General features: G+C 41.2%; 1 protein-coding gene across 13 annotated transcripts; it reads left to right on the forward strand.

The window, feature by feature from the left end:
- The first annotated feature begins 4,075 nt into the window (after nucleotides 1-4,075).
- LOC108886094 (uncharacterized) lies at nucleotides 4,076-20,429 on the forward strand. Of its 13 annotated transcripts, none has more exons than XM_051076276.1 (7): nucleotides 4,076-4,155; nucleotides 4,237-4,299; nucleotides 5,108-7,572; nucleotides 7,987-8,031; nucleotides 8,140-8,241; nucleotides 8,368-15,061; nucleotides 15,456-20,429. In XM_051076276.1, exons 6-7 carry the CDS (start codon nucleotides 14,979-14,981, stop codon nucleotides 16,309-16,311), a joined length of 939 nt encoding a protein of 312 aa, XP_050932233.1. In that variant the 5' UTR covers nucleotides 4,076-4,155; nucleotides 4,237-4,299; nucleotides 5,108-7,572; nucleotides 7,987-8,031; nucleotides 8,140-8,241; nucleotides 8,368-14,978; the 3' UTR covers nucleotides 16,312-20,429. The 13 variants fall into 13 exon arrangements, with proteins under 13 accessions (XP_050932233.1, XP_050932239.1, XP_050932236.1 ...); XM_051076282.1 differs by having other exon boundaries at nucleotides 8,167-8,241; XM_051076279.1 differs by having other exon boundaries at nucleotides 5,108-7,349; nucleotides 7,503-7,572; nucleotides 7,987-8,241.
- Nucleotides 20,430-21,639: the final 1,210 nt, after the last annotated feature.

Raw genomic sequence — 21,639 nt, forward strand, 5'->3', positions numbered from 1 at the left:
GGCAGTTGCAGTAAGTTGGCCTTGTGTGAGAGTCACGCAATACAGATATACAGAAAAACCTAAATATTTCTGCATTCACACTAATAAAGATTTGAAGGATATTGTGAATGCTGTACCATTCACACTAATAACAGCATGTTTATTTGAGTACAATTTTCCACTACTCTTTCCAGGCTTGCTCTTTAGGCTGTCACATACACACATGCTCTAAAAATGCTCTGCATATACCAGAGCCACTACTTAGCTAAAATAACAGCGGGTTTACCCAGCGGCAACAAGAATTCCAGTAAAACAGCAGAAAGTCTTTGGAATGGCAAGAGCCTATTTATGGAGCAGCCTCCTGGTTTATTTGAACAGACGAACAAACACAGTGCAGTGTAGAGCACTGAGGTGCTACATCTGTGGGCAGCTCATTCTGTCGAATCTGAACATTCTCTGACAGCAGCTGTAAGGCTGCAGATTCTCTGACACTGTCATTAGGTAAGCATGGAAGAAATTTACATATATTTACATGTCTCTGGTGCTTGTTTGGACCTGTGTTTGGAAGAAATGTCAGTGGTTTTGTCTTTATCGGTACACCAACTTTTCCATCTCAGCCAAGGATAAAAACCTTTTTGTGATATTTTGTGTTTTTAAAAAATTATTTCTGGCATTTCAACTGCATGAACTACTTTGGTGTTTTCATATGGGAGGCACTGCTTTAGTGTCAAATATTTTTTGACACCTTTAGTTTAGCAGCAGCTTATTACAACCCACAGCAAGGTTTTATTGTTTGGTGACCTCTAGTGGCCACAGTGGCCTTACAGCCCTGCAGAGTGCTGACTCTTCAGTGTCAGGTGAAGGGGTGTGGTTGTGACACACTGGCTCTCTCTATATATACGCTTGTGTGCACAAATTAAGTAAAACATTTTGATTAATTTGTTTGCATATGTTGCTATTTCATGTTTAAAAAAAAAAAAAATCATGACCATTCCGGGGCTCCTTAAGAATCAGGTGTGATTGCTCCACCTTGCTGGCTCTCCCCTTAAGACAGACATTTGGCTCTGTGACTTTATCCACTGGCGGCCTAAAGGAGGAACAGCAACGCCCCCAATTCTGCTTAGGGTTAGGTTGGGGGAAGGGGACACCTTGAGTTGTCCATATTGTATGCAATGTTTAGGGCCCATATTGAGTGATGGTTCGGTTTAGGGTCAAGATAAGGAAATGATTAGGTTTTGAGTCAAGGTCAGAAGATGGTTAAATTAAAGGCTCAGGTCAGACGATGGTTAAGTTCAGGGCCCAGGTCAAGTGATGGTTAGGTTTAGGGCCCAGGTCAGGGTTAGGGTTACAAAAGGGGAGGGAGGGGTGCTGTACAAAAGTACCATAATTTCCAGACTATAAGCCGCTACTTTTTTCACATGCTTTGAAACTTGCAGCTTAAACAATGATGCGGCTAATTTATAGATTTTTATGGGCTAATGAGCTTCATGCCGCAAAAACATTTAGACACCTGTGGCTTATAGACAAGTGCGGCCTGTAATATGTACTTTTTTTTTTCTTTTTAAATTTAGTGGGTGCGGCTTATAGTCAGGTGCGCTCAATAGTCCGGATATTACGGTAAGTGCTGATAAAAATTTGTTAATAAGTGCTCTGCAAAAGTAAGTGCTAATAAAATTCATCTGTACAAGGTTAATAAAATATTCACATTCATGCAAATTTAAATTTAAAAGAAATTTAAAAAAAACAAAGACAGAGGTGGGGGGTTTTTGGTAAAAAGAGCTACATTTAGTTTCGACCTTATCTGATTTATGCAAAATTATTGTTTTGTGGTGAGAAGATAGAAACAATTTATTATTTAATTAAGGGGTAAAAAGGGTCATCTCCTATTAAAGAGAATACTGGCTTGGACACAGACTCTGCAGACGAATCCATATATATAATATTTATAAAAATAATATACAGGGAGGGAGAATAGGGGAGAGAAACAAATCAAAAATCCAAACATGCACAGAACGCCACACGTAGAATAATTAGCTGCCATAAGGAAATACACATCAAAGTGTTAACCATACTTCAAGAGATATTTTTTTATATATATTTGTTTTATTTGTTTATATTTTATGTTAGTATTATTATGTGCAATAAGTTATTATTTTAGTGTATTTACATTTACAACTTTTTTGGGATATTAGTTATAATGCTCCAGTAACTTGTGTTATAAGTGCTATCGTGCTATGTTTAGCTTTAAAAGGCTTCAGACCAGGAGGATGGAGAGGAAGGTAAAGAGATGATCAGCGTGAAGAGCCCACTACTACAGGTAAGGTTTTAATTGTATTTTTCATTCAGGCCTAGAGGATCGATGGTTTGTAATTTTTGGATCCACTGTCTCCCAGTGTGACGTGCCTGTTGTTTAGACCAAGACTGACTGGTGTCCAGGATTCTATATTTCAGATGGTTTTCACCAACCTGGATGAAGTGCCTGTGAAGAAGAGAAGTCCCCCCACCCCACCCCAGATGCGATACAGGTGCTGGTTTTGGCTTTTTTTCAGTTTTGCCAAAATAGAATTTATTGCAATGCATACATTCAATTAAATAAACATTTTTTTGGTTTCAGGTTTAGACCTGAATGTTAAGATAAGATAATCCTTTATTAGTCCCACAGTGGTGAAATTTACATTGTTGCAGCAGAATAAGTAATTGAAAAGATGAACAAAGACATAAATATGAGTAAAGGCAAGACAAAAACAAGATAAGGCTATAAAAAATATACACAACAGTATAAACATGAGAATGTAATAAAAAATATTAACAGAAGAGCAATAATCCCAGGACTTTATATATAGAAAGAAAAGGAACTAAATACAGGTATTGCACATTTGAAAATGGAATTGCACACAATGACATGACTGATATCAGCTGTTTTGGACTAATTAAAGTGCAGAAAACCTAGTGAAAATGGTCCATGTGAGTATGTGGTGAACTAGGAGCAGTGCTGGTTGTAGAGTTGGACAGCAGCAGGAAGGAAGGACCTGCGATACCTCTCCTTCACACACCTTTGGTGAAGCAGTCTATCGCTGTAGGAGCTGCTCAGTGCTGTCAGACTGTCCTGCATGGGGTGGAGCTTGTTGTCCATCCTCTCACCCACCACCTCCACGGGGTCAAGGGGGCACCCCAGGACAGAGCTGGCTTTCTTGATCAGCTTGTCCAGTCTCTTCCTGTCCGCTGTTGAGATGCTGCTACCCCAACAGACCACTCCATAGAAGATGGCTGATGCCATAACAGTGTCATAAAAAGTCCTGAGGAGTGCCCCCTGCACTCCAAAGGACCTCAGGACCTGTGTCCTGAGATGGTTTTGAGGCCTCTCCAGATTCCACTGATATCATTTCGCTGCAGCTGCTCCTCTATCTTCCTCCTGTAGCTGTTCTTCCCCTCCCTGGACTCCCTTCCTCCTCAGCTCCTTCTGCACAGCCTTCAGCTTCTCCTTATTTCCTGACCTAAAGGCCCTCTTTTTCTCCTTGAGTAGAGCCTTTATGTCAGGATTAATCCCGGGTTTGTTGTTTGAGAAACACCGTACAGTCCTGGTGGGTACAGTGTTCTCCACACAGAAGTTGATATAGTCCGTTATGCAGTCTGTTAGGCTGTCAATGTCCTTCCCATGAGAGTCACTGAGCTTGGTCCACACAGTTGTCTCAAAACAGTCCTTCAGAGCCTCTTCAGTCTCTGTGGACCATCTTTTCACTGTGCTGGTAACAGCTGGTTGCCTGTGTACAAGGGTGTTGTACACAGGCAGGAGATGAACCAGATTGTGGTCAGATCTTCCCAGGGGAGGGAGGGGTGATGAGTTATATGCCTCCTTGGTGTTGGCATAAAACATGTCCAAGGTTGTATTGTCTCTGGTGTGGCATGTCGCATACTGGGTGAAAGTGGGCAGAGTGGAGGACAGAGAGGCGTGATTGAAATCACCAGAAATAAGAAGGAGGGCCTGAGGGTGCTGTGTCTGCAGCCTGCTTATGTAACCCACCTGGGTTCCTGAGCTTGGGGTTGTCTATAGTGCAGTTCCCTGGCCAACCAGAAGGTGGCGCGTCCGCTATGAGTAAAGCTCTTAGCCTGAGTTCCCTCTCTTTTCGGGAGATGATATTGCCTGAGAGCACACAACTTCCCAACTGAGAACTCCCAGTAGGGAATATACACTCTTCAAACCAGAAATTCACCATAACTCATCTGGTACAGACTGTTAACATGTTATTCGTTCGTCAGGGTGATGCATTGTGTGAAGATTCAGCTGGAATGGAACGCCTCTGTTAGCAGGCTTTAGCTCCGGTAAGAAGTGCTAATACGCCATGTTGGCTATCATGACTCCTTGAAGTGATCGTATTGCTCTTTATCTATGAATAAAACCCAGTCGGAGCTGTGATACTATCACCGAGAGTACAAGCGACAACACAGATACAGATTGTTTACGTTAGTACCGAGCTAATCTTGCTAGCCGCGAGCTAATTTTGCATTGTCATGCTAATGTTACACTACGCAGCTACTTGGTTAAGCTAGCTGCAGTTCTAGCACTGTAAGCAGAGCAGTAACAGCGTTTTACACCATTAAAGGTGCATTGTACTTAGTAGTTTGAGGTAAAAGTTATTTTATTGAGGGAGCATTTGCTCTTTTGACTGATTATATGTAAGATGTGATTGATTTATATCATTTAATGGTTGAAATGAACACATAAGGGCTGTGTGGTTCATCTTAAGAATAAATAAGGGTAGATATATTAAAGGGCATATGTGTAATTAAAATATGTTATATTTACAGTGCAGTTAAAAAGCATAAATAGATTTAATATGTTAAAAATATAAATAGTGAGTTTTAAATACATTCTGTGATTTCATTTACATGTTTAAGTGAATGTTGTGATTTAGAGTACATGATTTATAGCTCATTGGCACTAAAATATCTTGTGTGATGCGATCCTATTCATTTTATAATGATTAGACTGTTGTATATCTTTCATAATTGATATACTTAAATAGAATGTTTGAATGATAGTAATGATTTAAGGAGATCGATAGAGAGAAAACAGATTGTAACTTATGCATCCTTCGCTGTGTTCATAGATTGGGTTTTTTTTTCCCAGACCGAGTCGATCGGGACTTGAACTTGGTGTTCAGTGGCGAGCCAGTTTAAAGTGAAGATTTGACTGTGGAGGAACCAGCAACGCGGTGTGGCCAGCCGCAGGATCCGTCTGCAGAACACAGCATCATCGATCCCCTCTTTATTCACAGACAGATAAGATTGACACTCAAAAATCTACCCGGGTAGTTCGAACACAGACATTACAAGAACACACATACTCATACACAAGGAACCTATGCTTCTTTCCATAAAGGAGCAGTGCGCATTGGGCATTGAACTCTTTAATTCTTTCGAGAAGACCTCCAAAGAGGGCATTCTTATTATTTTGGGTCCATTTATTGTGCATATGTGCATACTAGGAAGCCGGCTTAGGTAGGCAGGGTCTGTAATTTCATGTTTGTTGTTTGGTGGACAATACACCTCAATTCAAATCATCCAGTTGTGTGTGTGTGTGGTATCTCTGCTGACACAGGCTTTCAGGCTCTGCAGTCATTCCTGGATCTTACTGACACTGGCTTAGTATTAAACCATCATTGGTATACTTGTCTGCAATAACTGTTACACTTACCACAGAGTGGAGGACATCACAGGCGTCGTTGGCATTAGCAGAGGGGGGAATATACGATGCTATCACAATAACGTGTGAGAATTCCCTCAGCAGATAGCAAGGTCTCCTGCTAACGGCCAACAGTTCAGTGTCCCTATGGTAGAGTCGTTTTTTAATAGTTATGTGCCTAGAGTTACACCATCTATCATTAACAAATACAGCCTTTCCTCCTCCTTTCCTTTTGCCACTCTCCGTCGTTCTGTCCGCCCTCACCAGATGAAACCTGTCCAGAGCGGCGTTTGTATCTGGGGTTACCGTGGTCAGCCATGTCTCTGTGAACACCAAGATGCTGCACTCCCAATATTCCCTCTGGTGCGGTTGCAAAAAGTACAAGTAGGGCCACAGCAAAAACAGCGACACTGGGGCCCCTAGTGCACAAAAGGACACAACCCCACACAAAAACAGCTAAAGAAAAAATTAAAGAACATGGACGTAGAGAGGAAAAAAACTTAACAGTATGCAAGAGCTGCCACAACAGGCTGCCACTCATGCCGCCCCATATTGATCACGATAACGATTGTTGTAAATGTTAACGATTGTTGTTGTAGTGATTGTTACCAGTGCTCCTTGTCCAGAATAATTGTTAAGTATATATGGTGAGTATTTCAATAGGTGTTTCACTGTATTATTTTGGGCATGGTCGAATCGTATATGAATCAAAATGTCTGATAAGTTTTTATTTCCTCTATAGGCCGCATCATTTGCTTCATGTGCCTGGCTGAAATTGGCCTTTAACTCTGTGATAAGCCCCAACAGTTGTTGTGAGTATGCGAGCACCAACGGGATGAGTGTGAGACTGCCCCTCACAGTTTCATAATCACCTTTATTAATAAAGGAGTTCCTGACCTCAGTCCTGATGGATCTAAGGAAATGGCCCGGATACCCTCAGGGTCTCAGTGCTTTAAATAACTCTGAGGTAGCCTCATCTACGTCATGTAAGTAGGTACATATTCTGTGGAATCTGATTAATTGGGATTTAATTAGTCCTTTGAATATATGTTTCGGGTGGTAGCTGCTCATATGTAAGAGAGTGTGTTTGTTAGTCTCTTTGAAGTAAACCTTATTTCAGGTACCGCAGGTACCTGCGTAGAGTCTGGCATGTGGGACATCCAGACCAAAGAGGTAAATTCTCTGTTTTGCAGTGATGTATTTGTCCTCATATAATTAGCTTATTATTGACCTGATTATATTATATTTCAGCTTGCAGAGGTTGTTCCAGGGGTACATAGTAAGTGGTATTATTTAGTTGTCTTTCCGCTTCCAGGAGATAATTAAATCTATTCTGGAGTACAATTTGTTCTCCCTTATCTGTAGGCTTTATAACTATTTCTTGTGTTTTACTGAGTGTGGAGAGAGCCTGCCTTTGTGCCCCTGTTATGTTAGCTTTAGCTTTGTAGCTTTAGAGCTACAGAGGGCTCTGAACTGAGAGGGAGCATTTTTTTCTCTGTGGATCAGTTCCCAGATCGGTTCCGACAGGGAATCAAAGGCAGGCTCCTACCTGGAATTATTTGTGAATGGTACATATGGATAGTCTCAATTATAGTGGAAATGGTCTAAGATTTTAAGTCTTTAATGATACGTGTACAGGTCACTCAGCAGCTGTGTTCGGTCTGGTAGTTTTGGTGTCGGGATAAAAGTAAGGCCCTTCTCTAATATTTCACTTTGTAATTTATTTAGTTTGAAAAAAGAATAAAGGTTGATTACGTTGGGACTGTGGGGAGTAACAGTTTTGCACTACTCCCCTGTTACATGTTTAACTGATCGAGCCAGTGTTCCACTATTTTTCCAGCAGTGTCAGCTGTCCAGTGGACTGGATCCCTTGGCTCTGTTTTAAACATGAGTGGGCTAATTTCTGACAGGTACCTGCACTTTTTTCCAATATACTTATTTAAGTGTATGAGCAGGTATTTTTGCTGTTTCTCTAATTTGCTGTTGAAGTTAATAATGGGAACATAAGTTAAAGCATTTGGGAAAGTTGCTTCCGCTGTTCGTAGCAACATATTGAGCTGTTTGATTATGGTTAGGGGCTGATGCCATCTAAGACAGTTGTTAAGACCGACAGATAAAACCACTGTATTCACAGATTTGTTGGGAGGATTTTTTTTTCAGGATTTCACCTTTTCACATTTGGTGAAATTGTGCTCCTGGAAAGCCATCCATTTGGATGTCCTACTACTAAATTGTGGGACTTGAGTCTCCTATTATTATAATAGATTTTCTTGGTGTAAGATGCCAGTCCCTGATCTTGTGCTCTTGTGTTCTTTTGTGGACAGTCGGCTTACAGTCCAAAGTGGATATGGTCCCCAGATGGGAATGAGGTGAGGTGCTCTTAGTACAGGGTTCAGATTGGGCAGGCTGTCATGCCTTATTGCTTTGCGAAAGATTTGCCATCATCATGTCCTGTTTGGTTCGTTTCTGTGTTTGAGCTGTTTCACCAAAATTCTTTTGAGGAGACCTCACCCCCTCTGGCTGCTTCACCTGGGATCCTGGAGCTGGGGGGAGAGAAGTGGAGACACTAGTTTGAGAAGGTAAGGGGCTAGGAGACAGACAGTCTAGGCCTGCCACTATTATATTACTGTAAAGTGTAGTGGGGAGTTTGTTGTTAACTGTGACTTTGAGATATTTTTTAATGTTGGCTCTGTTCTCCTCCACAGGTGCAGAGGATTCTGACGGATGGAGTCGGAGAGTGCCTCTGAAGCTGCGAGGAGGCCCCATTGTCTCCTGTTATGCCAGCCTCAGGAGGGGTTGGTGAGGAAGCAGGGGTAGGAAGTTACTGGCAAGGGGAGGCTATGTTCTCCTCCACCATTTCAGACTGGAGCAGTATGGAGTCAGTCTGTTCTTGAGCAATCAAAGGTAAGGGACTCTGAGATGGGCTACTATTTATCAGACCTGGGGATGGAGATAGCCCTCTCTGAGGTACAGTTGCAAGAAAAAGTATGTGAACCCTTTGGAATTTCAGGGTTTTCTGCATTAATTTCTCCTAAAATGTGATCTGATCTTCATCTAAGTCAAGGGTATTGACAGATATAATGTGCCTAAAATAACAATTTTTTTTATCTTTCATGTCTTTACTGAACACACTCATTCAACATTCAAAATGGTAGTGGAAAACGTAAGTGAACCCTTGGAATTAATAGCTGGTTGACCCCCCCCTTGGCAGCAATAACCTCAACCAAGTGCTTCCTGTAGCTGTGGACCATACCTGCACATTGTTCAGGATGAATTTTAGCCCATTCTTCCTGGCAGAGCTGCTTTAGCTCTGTCATATTCTTGGGATGTCTCATGTGTATGGCTCTCTTCAAATCATTCCATAGCATCTCTATTGGATTGAGGTCTGGGCTCTGACTTGGCCACTCCAAAAGGTGGATTTTGTTGTTCTGAAGCCATTCTGTTGTGGAATTGCTCCAGTGTTTTGGTTTGTCCTGTTGCATCACCCAACTTCTAAAGAGTTTCAGCTGACATACAGACATTCTCACATTATCCTGAAGAATTTTTTGATACACTTGGGAATTTATTTTCCCCTCAATGATTGCAAGCTGGCCCAAATCATGATGTTTCCTCCACCATACTTTACGGTTGGGATGATGTTTTCATGATGATATGCAGTGCCCTTTTTATGCCAGATGTAGTGCTGCGTGTTCTTTCCAAATAGTTCAATCTTAGTTTCGTCAGTCCACAAAACATTTTGCCAATACCGCTGTGGAGTGTCAATGTGCTCTTTCGCAAACTTCAGGCGTGCAGCAATGTTGTTTTTAGTAAGCAGCAGCTTCCTTCATGGTGTCCTGCCATAGACACCCTGCTTGCTCAATGTTTTACGTACTGTAGACTCATGAACACAGATGTTAGCCAGCTCCAATGATGCCTTCAAATCTTTGGATGTCACTCGGGGTTGTTTCTTTACATCATTGATCAGTCTTCTTGTGCTTTTGACTGCGTGCCCACTTCTCGGTAGAGTAGCCACAGTCCCAAAGTGTCTCCATTTGTAGATTGTTTGCCTAACTGTAGACTGGTGAATTTCATTCTTTCAGAATGAAATTTCGTTTGCATAGGCCTCAGTTTTTACAGTTTCAGTGCAGTATTTGTGCTAAAATTCTGTAAGCAGAATATGAATAAATATATATAAATAATTAGGTATGTACAGTAGGATTTTTAGGGTGTATGGCGATTTTAGCAGCAACAGTATGGAATGAATATTAAATATATAAATATCTATATAAATGTACAACAGCAGTCTAGTGTGAGACCAGCAGCACTGAGTATTTACAGACAGTAGTTGAAAAAGAATTTTAAGTGTTTAACAGTCTGATGGCTTGGGGGACAAAGCTGTTGTAGAACCTGGTGGTCCTACACCGCATGCTGCGGAACCTCTTTCCAGAGGCCATCAGGGTAAGCAGTCCATGATGGGGGTGAGAGGAGTCACTGCAGATCTTCCTGGCCCGAGACGTACAGCGGTTCTGTGCAACGTCCTGGATGGAGGGAAGAGAAGTCCCGATGATTCTCTCTGCTGTCCTCACCACTCTCCTCACATCCTTCCAGTCAGAGGCACTGCAGCCTCCACACCACACTGAGATACAGCTGGTCAGGATGCGCTCTATGGTGCTTCTGTAGAATGTGGTGAGGATGGGTGGGGGCAGATGGGCTCTTCTCTTCCTCTGCAGGAAGTACATCCGCTGCTGTGCCCTCTTCACCAGTGATGCAGTGTTTACAGACCAGGTGAGGTTGTCTGTGATGTGCACCCCCAGGAACTTTGTGCTGCTGACCACCTCCACGGTTCCGATGCCTCGCTGAACACAATTTCGATGCCTTGCATTGAAACAGGAAATTGCATTAAAGTTGCTGTAACTCAGCCATAGCTTAATCAATCAGCCCCAAATTTCACAGTGATGATGAGGGTCCCAACATTAACAGGATGTTGTGAATATTGACATGTGGGTGACATGCACATCTACATGTCAATATCCAAGTATATTGGTAGTGCCACCTAATGGCAACAGGAAACGATATGCCTCATACATCATTGTTTTTCATCAAGCAGGTTGACAAAGATCCATTTCACGTGTGTCCAGAGATGGTTAAGACTGTTAAAACCAGTCAAGATGGTTTAAGCTCCCCTTGCCACAAAATCCAGTTTCTTTCAGTATTCTGTTACTCTTTCTTATAGAAAAACCACACACACATACACACTCTCTCTCACCCAAGCAACTGCACCCTCTATGTAATGCTGCAAATGTTATGACGACAATCCTCTGTATGTGTGTACATTTGGCAGAATTGACAGTAAAGCGTTCCTGTGTTGTTGGATATGAGTAAAAACAACTGAAGTGCCTAGACTTTTGGCACAGTGCTGTTCGTTCTGTGGTAATTAGTCCTATGTTGTTTGCAAGTGACCAGGTCTTTTTGTGTTTCTGTTCATGTATGCAGGACTCAGTGGGCAGTAACTGCTCTTCCTCCATTACTCCAATCACTCTGCTCATCTAATCGCACGTCTTCTCATTACCATAGCTGAATGTGGATTGATGCTTTCCTTACAGTTTTGTTTGGGTCAGTTGAGAAATTGCACACAGGGTCAACTGACATTTTAGATTAACATGCTGTCTGGTGACAGCTGCAGTGCACGTCTCTTGACGGGTACACGATGTGAGGGCCCGTTCAGCGCTGCTTCCAGCTTTAATTTATTTATTGTATTTTAACCTGGCCCAGTTCCAGAAGTTATTTACTTGTGATCCTATCAATAAACCTTGATTAGGGGAACTTTGCGCACATTTATCATTATATATAATATATTTATCATTATATATAATATATATATATATATTATTATATAATTTGCTTGTTTTCATTGCTTTTATTATTTGTTGAGGAACTTTTTAACATGTTTGTTAGGTATTTATGCTGCATCTGCATTTTACTTGTGATAATGGATGTCTTGATCTGGCTAGCTGCAAAACAAATCTACCTATGGGTACTAATAAAGTAACCTAACCTAACCCAAACAATAATCTTTGCCTAAACCTAACCAAACCATGGCGGTTCCATAAGCTTAACCATGTTTATTACCATGACAATGACAGTCTGGTACGCCTGCTGCTTGCACACTCATACGGGTCGTACCAGAGGACAGGGACAAGCGACCTACGTGGTCATTTACATTGGAGGACTTAGTGGTAAAAATATGAGACCAGCAGAGTTAAGTGGAGAAACAGAAAGAGGCAGTAGCTCTGAGTTTTGCTGGCAGAGAGTGGCTGCGTGATAAGTGTTGTGTGTGGCTGCCACTCCCCTCTAACAGTGAATGAGACTTTAGAAGTTGTTACAGTGATCAAGTGAGGCTTTCAGTAAGGTGGACTGAGTGCCATGTGATCATTAATCACACAGTGCACATGATGAAATCCACCACTGTCAGTATGAGTTGACAGTGAGTGTGTGCAGTCCCCATTCATTTGTGCATCAAAGCCTCTTTGTAGCATTAACACACAATAGGAGACTGAGTTTGGTTTTCTGAGCAGCTGTATTTTGCCAAAAGCTCTTGCAGCTTTCTGCAGAGTGACACTTGGCCCCTTCATCTGATCAGATGGGTCAGGAAGGATTGTCCTGTTTAGCTAACAACAAAGGACTTCCACACAAGCTGTCAAAGCCAAATTATGTGCCCTCTCTCCTCTCCTGCAACATCAGCAAAATGGCTGCTCTATATTCCAGTCATTATCCAAATGTATCTCAAGACACTGCTTCACTGTGTGTGTCCCCATCACAGCTCTTTTGACTCCTGGCTGCTTTTTCTGACCGCATGGTCAGTGAACTGGCACTGATGTAGTTTCAGTTATGCTGTATTTTCTCTTGTGTTTCTAGTTTAGGTTGATGTGTTATTTTGGTAGTAATCATTTCTCCTGCGTTTCTGGCTTCTGGGTTTTATTATTATTATTTCCCTCATGTTTCCTGGTCTTGTACTTCCTGTTTTATTTTGGAGTCTCTTGTACTGTCTGGTCTTTGGTGTTTTTACTTCTGGTCTTGTATTCCCTCCTTTTTTAAGCCCCACCTGTGTCTCGATTATAAATATCCCAGTGTGTATATACTGTATGGTCCTCTCTTTCACCAGTTCTTTGTCAGAGTATTTTCCTGTATTTACTTCTATGGACTTATTTGCTGCATTTGCCATTGTTCCTTTTGTACAGTGAGTTTTTGGCTCACCTTTTGTTTTGTTTTTAGTTGGAATAAATTATTGTCTGCACTTTCTGGTCCTTCTCCTATTTTCCCCAAAATGTGACACAGTGGGTACAGTCATCAATGTTGCTTCAAGGACACCAAGGGACCATCAGTTTTGTTTAAAGGAATCTGAGGATTTTAACAACTTAAGATAAAGTTAACATTATACACTTATACACTCCAATTACACATGATGACTTTTTTTTAAAGCTGTAGTATTTTTTTTACAATCCTTGTGGCATTGTGGGAAGGCTTTGAAACCAGCAGTTGTTTGAAAATACCCAGATATGAGAGCATACTAACATTGTTTGTTTGAGTCATTTGTTCATATTGTTTTTCGGTAGTTTTCAGCTGAACTGAGTTTTGGTGTTTTATCTTGATATAGGCTCTGCAGCCTGAGCCTTAATGCAGACAGAGGAAGCTGAATTCCCACTATTTTCTTCAGGTCACTCTCACTCACCATCTCCTCAGCCCCCCCACTGTACCCCCAGCATTAGCTGCCCAGCTCTCTCACCCAACCTCATTAATATCAACTATTCCAGTCCATTACAATCCAATAAAAATGGACTGGTATGCATAAGAAGGTCCCTTCATCCTCTTGCACATTTTTACCAAGATCACCAGGTGTCTGTTTCAACAGTCTTACTCAGGATCATTTAAGACGCTATCCATGCAGTACCTGTGAGTTACACACACACAATCTCACCTGCAAACCTTAAAAATAGGAGGGATCTTGGTGTGATGCATGCAAATATCCGAGGCATCATTTTAAAAATTGACTGTATTAATATCTGTGCAAGAAATAACAATCCATACATCTTAGTACTCTCAGAAACTTGGTGAAACCCATCCATAAAAGAAATCAATTGTTTCCCTTAGAGATTATTCAATTAAAATTTAATTCAATCAAATTTTATTTATATAGCACTGAATTGATGAACCCTGACCCTGAACCAGATTCAGGGTGGGCAGCCATCCACCTCAACCAGTTGGGTTGAATAAAAGAGAGAGAGAGGGGATGAGGGTGAGACCTGCTCAGTGCGTCATGGGAAATCTCCCAGCAATCTAGGGCTATAGCAGCATAACTAAGGAATGGCTCAAGCAAGCCTAAGCCAGCCCTAAATATCAGCCTACTGCAGAGGGTGTCTGCCTCCTGGATTCAAACTGGGAGAAGGTTCTACAGTAGAGGAGCCTGATAGCAGAAAGCACTGCCTCCCATTCTAGTCCTGGAAACTCTGGGAACCACCAGTAAACCAACACCACAATGTTCTAGTGGGGATTGTAGGGAACAATAACATCTTAGAATGGAGCTTGACCATTAAGGGCTTTGTAGGTGAGGAGGATGATTTTAAATTTTATTCTGGATTTGACCCGGGAGCCAGTGTAGAAAAGCTAACACGGGAGAAATATGACCTCTTTTTCTAGTTCCTGTCAGTAATTGTGCTGCATCATTTTGGATCAATTGGAGAGTCTTTAGAGGCTTGTTGGAACAGCCTGATAATAATGAATGGCCAGCCTGGAAGTAACAAATGCATAGACGAGTTTTTCTGCATCTTTTTGAGACTGAAAGTGTCTGATTTTGGCAACATTACGACAGCTGTCCTCAAAGTTTGTTTTATGTGGGAGTTAAAGGACATATTCTGATCAAAGATAACTCCAAGCTGGAGGTCAGGGCAAATGTCTTCTAGCATAACTATGTCATTGGAAGATGTATTTCTGAGGTGGTCAGGGCCAACTACAATAATTTTGGTTTTGTCTGAGTTCAGTAGTAGGAAATTGCTGGTCATCCAAGTCTTAATGTCCCTAAGGTATGTCTGAAATTTAGTTAACTGATTGGTTTCATTAGGTTTCATTGACAAATGTAATTGTGTATCATCAGCATAACAATGTATGTTTATGGGGTGATTTCTGATAATGTTGCCCAAAGGAAGCATATACAAGCTGAATAGAACTGGACTAAGCACTGACCCTTGTGGAACTCCATGTCTAATTTCTGTGTAGGGGAGAGTGGGGTGAGATGAGCCAGTGGGTAAGTTGACCCACCCCTTGTATCTAGGTAACCGTGCACATGTTTTGTCATGTGACCATTAATTCAGGAAGCACCCATCAATTCTATCTTGCTGTGAAGCAGAAAAGCACATGGGAGAAAGGGTAAGTATTTTTTTACACCAAAAAGTGATTTTTGCTAGTCAAAGTAAATTTTCTGCATATTAGGGAAAATGACTGTTATGTCAAAGCAATTATATCTTGGTCTAAAATGATATATTATACATGTTAGTGATTTACTAACATATGAAATCATGCTAATCACTTCGCTAAACATTAGCCTTAATTTCTAAGCTAGCCCATAAGCTAGCCCATTTTTTCCCAAAATGGTGGCTATGGGGTAAAGTGAGCCAAAGGCTATGGGGTGAATTGAACCAATGATTCAACTTACCCCACCATAGAGCACTGAAATCCAGTTAGGTGTTTGACATGTGAAATGGTATTTCATTTGAGTATACTCAACTGGTTTGGTGTGTTTTTCATATGTTAACTACTGTAGAAAAGATATCATGCCGAGAAACTACACAAGGAAAACAAGGTGGGGCTTAACGCCCATTGAAGAGATGAAGAGGGCAGTCAGTGATGCCAAGGGTGGAAAGTCCATCAGATCAGTGGCAAAAGAGAGGAATATTGACAGGTCAACACTGCAGAGGTACATCAAAAAGAGTGAGGAAGAGGAAGTGAAAATGACAGGGTACATGGGAACAGCAGAAGCAAACAGAATCTTCCCATTGGAGTTGGAGAAGGAGCTAGCAGACCATATAAAAAAGCTGGCGGAGCAGTTTCATGGCCTCACACAAAAGAAATGCCGTGAACTGGCATCAGAACTGGCAGAAAGAAACAACATTTCTACCCCCAGCAACTGGACAGAGAAAGGTTTAGCTGGTAGGATGTGCAAGAAACAACAACACCACGGAATATTGTATCTGGATTCAGATCCACTGGGATCTTGCCTTACAACAGAGATGTCTTCAGAGTTTGCAGAGTTTGAGCCATCCATGGTGTCAGACAGGCCCAACCTGGAGCAGCAGGCTGCAGCTGCAGATGATGCACCCATGGTTTCAATCTCTCTTTCTGCTGAGCTACCTTCACCAGGCCCTGCACAGCCATGTTCTTCACAAAGTGACACAAATTCACACCCAAGCCCTGCTGGATATGTGTCTCCTTCTGTGATTCTACCCTTTCCCAAAAGTCAGCAGCCCAGGAAACAAACAAACCGAAAGCATGTGAAGACAAGAGTCCTGACTGATACACCTGAAAAGCAGGAAATTGAACGTGCCCAAGAGAGGCAAAATATACAGAAAGGCAAAACAGAAAGAACCATCAAAGAGCAAGCAAAGCTGAAGAAGAAATGAAGCCAGACAAAAAACGTAGTGGAAAGCAGCTCTGAAGGGAGTGATGTTGCCATCCCATTTGATGACACTTCTGAGCATGAGAGCTCAAGCGATGAAAGAAGTGAACCAGATGTCTTAGATCTGGTAGTTGGTGACTTTGTCATCGTAAAATTTGTATCCAAATGCATAATCCACCTTTACATTGGCTTGGTTGACAGCCTTGAGGGCAACGAAGTGAGTGCCAGATTTCTCAGAAGAATCCGAGCGATCACAGGCAATAAGAAACCCACCTTTGCATTCAAGGAAAAGGATGAGGCATCTTTCCCACGGAGTGATGTGCTGAAGAGGCTACCACAACTTCAAACGGCTGGAGGAACTGCTGGAGGAATTGCGGGAGCAACAGTTCATTTTCCCCTGCAACCTTGACAGTTGGAACATTGAATAGTTGTTTCGATTAAATGGTTAAATGGTTTAGAGACTAACTGGTGGTTTGTTTTGAAAGGAACTGGTGATTTGTTCTGATAAGTTCAAAACTGCTAAAACCTTTTGTTCTCACAAGTTCAAATCTGTTAAAACCTGTTGTTAGCACAATATGCTCAGGTTTAAAACTCAGATGGTCAATTTACCCCCAGATGGCTCAATTTACCCACTGACATGGTTCAACTTACCCCTTACCTGAGCACTTTTTTTTTGAGAAGTCATTATTTTGGGCAGCTTTGTCAGAGATGCATTTTGATAATTTCATTTGATAGGAGACATCTTGAAATAAAGTTATGTTTCAATTCTATCTCTGTGTCATTTTTCCTTACCTCCAGGACAACATAAGTAAAAAATGGCTCATATTACCCCACTCTCCCCTACATGGAGTTGTTGTTAACTGGCTTAAGTCCTATCTATCTGATAGTACTCAGTTTGTACATTTAGTGCAGTTCCTTTAATGCCGATAGAATTCTCCAGTGTCTGTAAAAGGATGTGATGGTCAATTGCATCAATATTGTACAATACTGTACAATAATGAGGTAAATGCAGAGCTAAGGTGGTTGTTGTTGACATCCACATGAATATTAAAATCACCTACTATAATAACTTTTTCTAAGGACTATGAAAATTTGTATATATAGTATATATGGATAAGATAGACCCTCAAAGGGCAGTGGTGGTGTTAAAAATAATATGGTATTCATGTCACTTAATGTCTCCATCTCCAAACAGTATGAGTTAGTAAGAGCTGAACCACACCACCTCCCTCTTTGTTGTCGGAATTTATTGCCTTTCCCCCTTTTTCAGTTACTGAACCTCTTCATATAACTGACACCAAGAAAGCTCCAGGAGAACATCTTTGACCCAATTCTTCTTAGAATCTCTGATCCTTTAATCACTGATTGCTTAACTAATATTTTCAACTTCAACAGTTGTATTGGCGTCATCCCAAAAATATGGAAAGCAGCTCACATGGTGCTTTTGTGTTTTGGCTTAAAGAATAAATTACTGGACTGAGGTCAGCCACTGAGTTTGCATTTTGAGTCTGTTTCCTGTATTTTGAGCTCCCAAACATGACAATCCCAATTGAGAAAGTTCCCCACTATAAACACCTTGGCATTTGGATTGATGATAAACCCACAATACAATGCAATTTAAGTCACAAATTAAAAATGCATCTTAGTTTTCTGTCTCCCACCATACAGTAGGAAAAAGATTGTGGAAGCAACTTTTCTCTCTCTCTATCAGATTATAACATTTATAGACATACTCCCATTTCCACTCTTAAACATGTGGATCTGTCTGGAATCAGTTACAGAGCAGACTGAAACTTGACACACTGATACCAATAGGCCAGTTCAAATACATGGTTAGAGGCTTTACTAACTTGATGTGTGACTGTCTTACATAATGTATGTGTAAATGTGTATGTGTGTATCTGTATGTCTGTGTGTGCATGTGTGTAATGAGTGCATATAATTAAACGTGTACATTTAAATATAACAGGATGTCACAGACATGCACATACATACTTTTGTCAATGCATCATACATGTCTCAGCAATGAGCAGCCAGGTCAAGTTACACAGTCACTTCTAATCATTGTCTAGAAAGTTCTGAAGCAAACACAAACTCAAATACCTTCCAGGGCTTCCCCTGTGCAACATGAGACCTGGGAACTGCACAAATTTGTTTTACTGCACAATAAAGGAGTAGCGGGACCTGGGCTGCATGGTGTTTTCTGTCAAATGCTACCCAGTGGTCCTGTAGCCCTGTGAGACCCAGGCGTGCTTGGAGGCATCTGCTGCCTGACCTGCCACTGTCATTTCCTGCCTGGTTCAGACGGATCTTTGTGGTGATGTATGGAGGAGTGTCTGAAAGTCAGAGCCAAATAGCTCATAAACCTTCACATCACATTACTGACAACACCAGGGAAGAAGGTGAAATATTATGGAACATTTACAGTTTTTTGCAGACTTCTGCATATTCACACACACAGCTGTGTTTCTCTTTTTTACAGTGTGTGACAACAGGACAGAACTGACCTCTGGGAGGCTCTGGCAGTAAATTCACCTCCCATGTCCAATTGTCTTTATGTGAAAACACTTTAACATACTCATTTCATTCAAACATCCATCCATCCATCTATTATCTATACTGCTTAATGTTTATTAACATGATCCACTATTCTGTAAATATCAGGAAGGTTTAAGAAATTCACTTGAAAAGCAGTTAATGTTTCCAGAGACCATGAGATCACCTGTGGAGTCTCTTCATAGTCCCGGTGGTACAGTGGTTTTCATATTCAGAAAACAAAGTCTATCAATCTATTGATTGGAGCTCGGATTGTGTAGTCCCACTCACTGAACTGAAACATGGTGCTACAGTGCATATTACCCATGATCCTCTTCTTGCTGTGGCTGTAACAAACACACAAAACTATGTTTCTAATTCTTGATATTTTTAAAGTTTCCTGACTGGATATCAGAGATGAATGCTAGTTTTAAATGACTTCTAAGTCTTTTTAACTGCTCCACAGTTCAACATTATTCTGGAACTTGCTGGGCCTGAATCCAGCAGTTTAAGCCACTGACTCTCACTCAGTTAGAGGGAGATTGTACCTGCTCACCACAGTTACACAAACAAGTGTTCAAATGACAGAGGCTCCATTCTCCCCGTTATAGTCACTAAGACACCACAGTCAGTCTGAAGCTGAGAGTTTAAGGTTAAATAGTTACAGCAGGTTGATTTAAATGTTCTTTTGGGCCGTGTTAGAGGAGTTAACCAACAACCTGTACAGACTTGAAACAGCTATTGAACTGCATTATTTTATATTTTAAATACTCTTTGGAAGACATGGGGAAAATATTGAGTATGATTATTTTTATAAATTTATATTTAGAAATCTTATTTATAAATCTTACTACATGTTGTTATAAATTAATAGCAAAGTTGCACCATGCTGGTGCCACAATTGTGAAAACAAAGCCCTTATGGGAAAGTGATGTGATGTGAGGTACAGAGTACGTGCAGGACATCCAACTATGCACCTCCATGTTTTAGACTTGTAATGCAGGATGTTTTGTTGTCCTTTCAGTACAGCACATTTCTTGTGAAGCAGCCTAAAACACCAGAGTGGCTCTGAGCCTTGTAAATATTTGTGTGTGTGTGTTTGTGTGTGTGTGTGTGTGTGTGTGTGTGTGTGTATCTGAGCACATCTAAAACACACATATGACTCTCAGCATGTTTGGTGTCTTTCTTTGTGGATTCATCCGTGAGTGATGGCAGCTGGCAGAAAGGCACTGACCCACACTGACCCCAGGCAGGCCAAAAGGGGGCTGTGTGGGAAAGACGTGGGTGGACATGGACCACTTCCTCAGGCTAAGCAGATCTTGGGGCCAGAGGAAGCCCCCAGAGCGAGCCGGGGCAACAGAGCAGCACACTCCCAATTCACAGCCAGGCAGAGAGGCTGATACAAAACTGCCATGTGAAACTTTGAAACACTAAAGTCCAATAATCAGCAGCGTCTATGTGCACACCAGTCTCCATGACAAGTGACGCATGCTTGCTTTATTAATCAGAACCATGCTGCTGGAAAAAGAGCACTGCAACTGAACTACATGTTAAATGAAACTGAAATAAACTAAATAGCTTCTTTAAGCTGCAGCTTTTCTGTGGTCTTTTAATGAGTGACCCCCTTAACATCACACACAGTCATTGAATTCAATTTTAATATGTACAGTCCTGATGAAGAGCTGCAGGACTGGTGTCTGTCCCAACTCCACGTTGTCCTTCCACACAATGCTGCTGGCGGTAGTACAGTAGCTGTTTGGCTGCTGAGCCTCGTCCAGTCTGTTCTGCTGTTGATGAAGGTTTGATTATAGATGTAAAAGGTGGACGACAACATTCCAAAGGAGTCATGGTCCAACACAACTTCTCTAACAATTCATCCAAACTCATCTCACCTTCTCCACTGCTGACTCACAACTGAAATTGTGAGTACACACAAAGACAGAAATATGCAGCTGCATTCTCATAAGGGAACACCTGGCTCTGTTTTATAAATCTCAATCATTGTGGAACTGTGGACACACACATGAAGAAATGGCCATAATTATGTGTTTGTGTATTGATACTTATGTCTGCTCCACCTGTCAGTGAGAAGAAAGGTGAAAACACAACGCTGTGGCTTTTTAAAACTCTCATCACCATTTATTCATCACACATATCTGTAAAACCATCATCAATGTCATGTCTCAGTCATCATGAAACATCAGAGAGATGATCAATGATTAATCTTTAATGTTCATATTAAATCATCAACTTCACAGTCAAGGATAAAAGAAAAAGGGCTGTGACTCCCTGTCTGAAAAAAATACAAATTAAAATACAATTTTTTTAAAAGACTTGGAAATGACTGAAATCTCATTTCATCAGGGAAAAACTGTTAAACATTGTTTACTGAGATGTCGTCTTTTAGCTTATATTTAATCTCCTCCTCACCTCATCTCAGCTGTCTCTGGAGACCTGAGCGTACAGCTGACCTGGAGTCTCTGTGAGGTACTGTGTATGGATGTTAAACAGCATTTGCATGGTTTTAGTGCAGACACACAACTGAATATGTTTGATGATATATTCTGTTGATTTTTCCACTTCCTTATTGATGTCTGTTATTATCTGGAACATGAGGGGAACCCACCTGACATCAGGTCTGTTCTTCAGTTTGTTATTATTTCAGTAACACAGTTCAAAACCACTAACTGACTTTTACACTGCAGAAACCACCTGTGGCTGCCGTAGCTGCAACTTATCTTCTCATCAGTGATCTGTCATGAATTATAACGGAGACCTCAGTGTTAAAACGTGGTTG

Source organism: Lates calcarifer, linkage group LG15, assembly GCF_001640805.2.
Source record: "Lates calcarifer isolate ASB-BC8 linkage group LG15, TLL_Latcal_v3, whole genome shotgun sequence".
NCBI classification, from domain to species: Eukaryota; Metazoa; Chordata; class Actinopteri; family Centropomidae; genus Lates; species Lates calcarifer.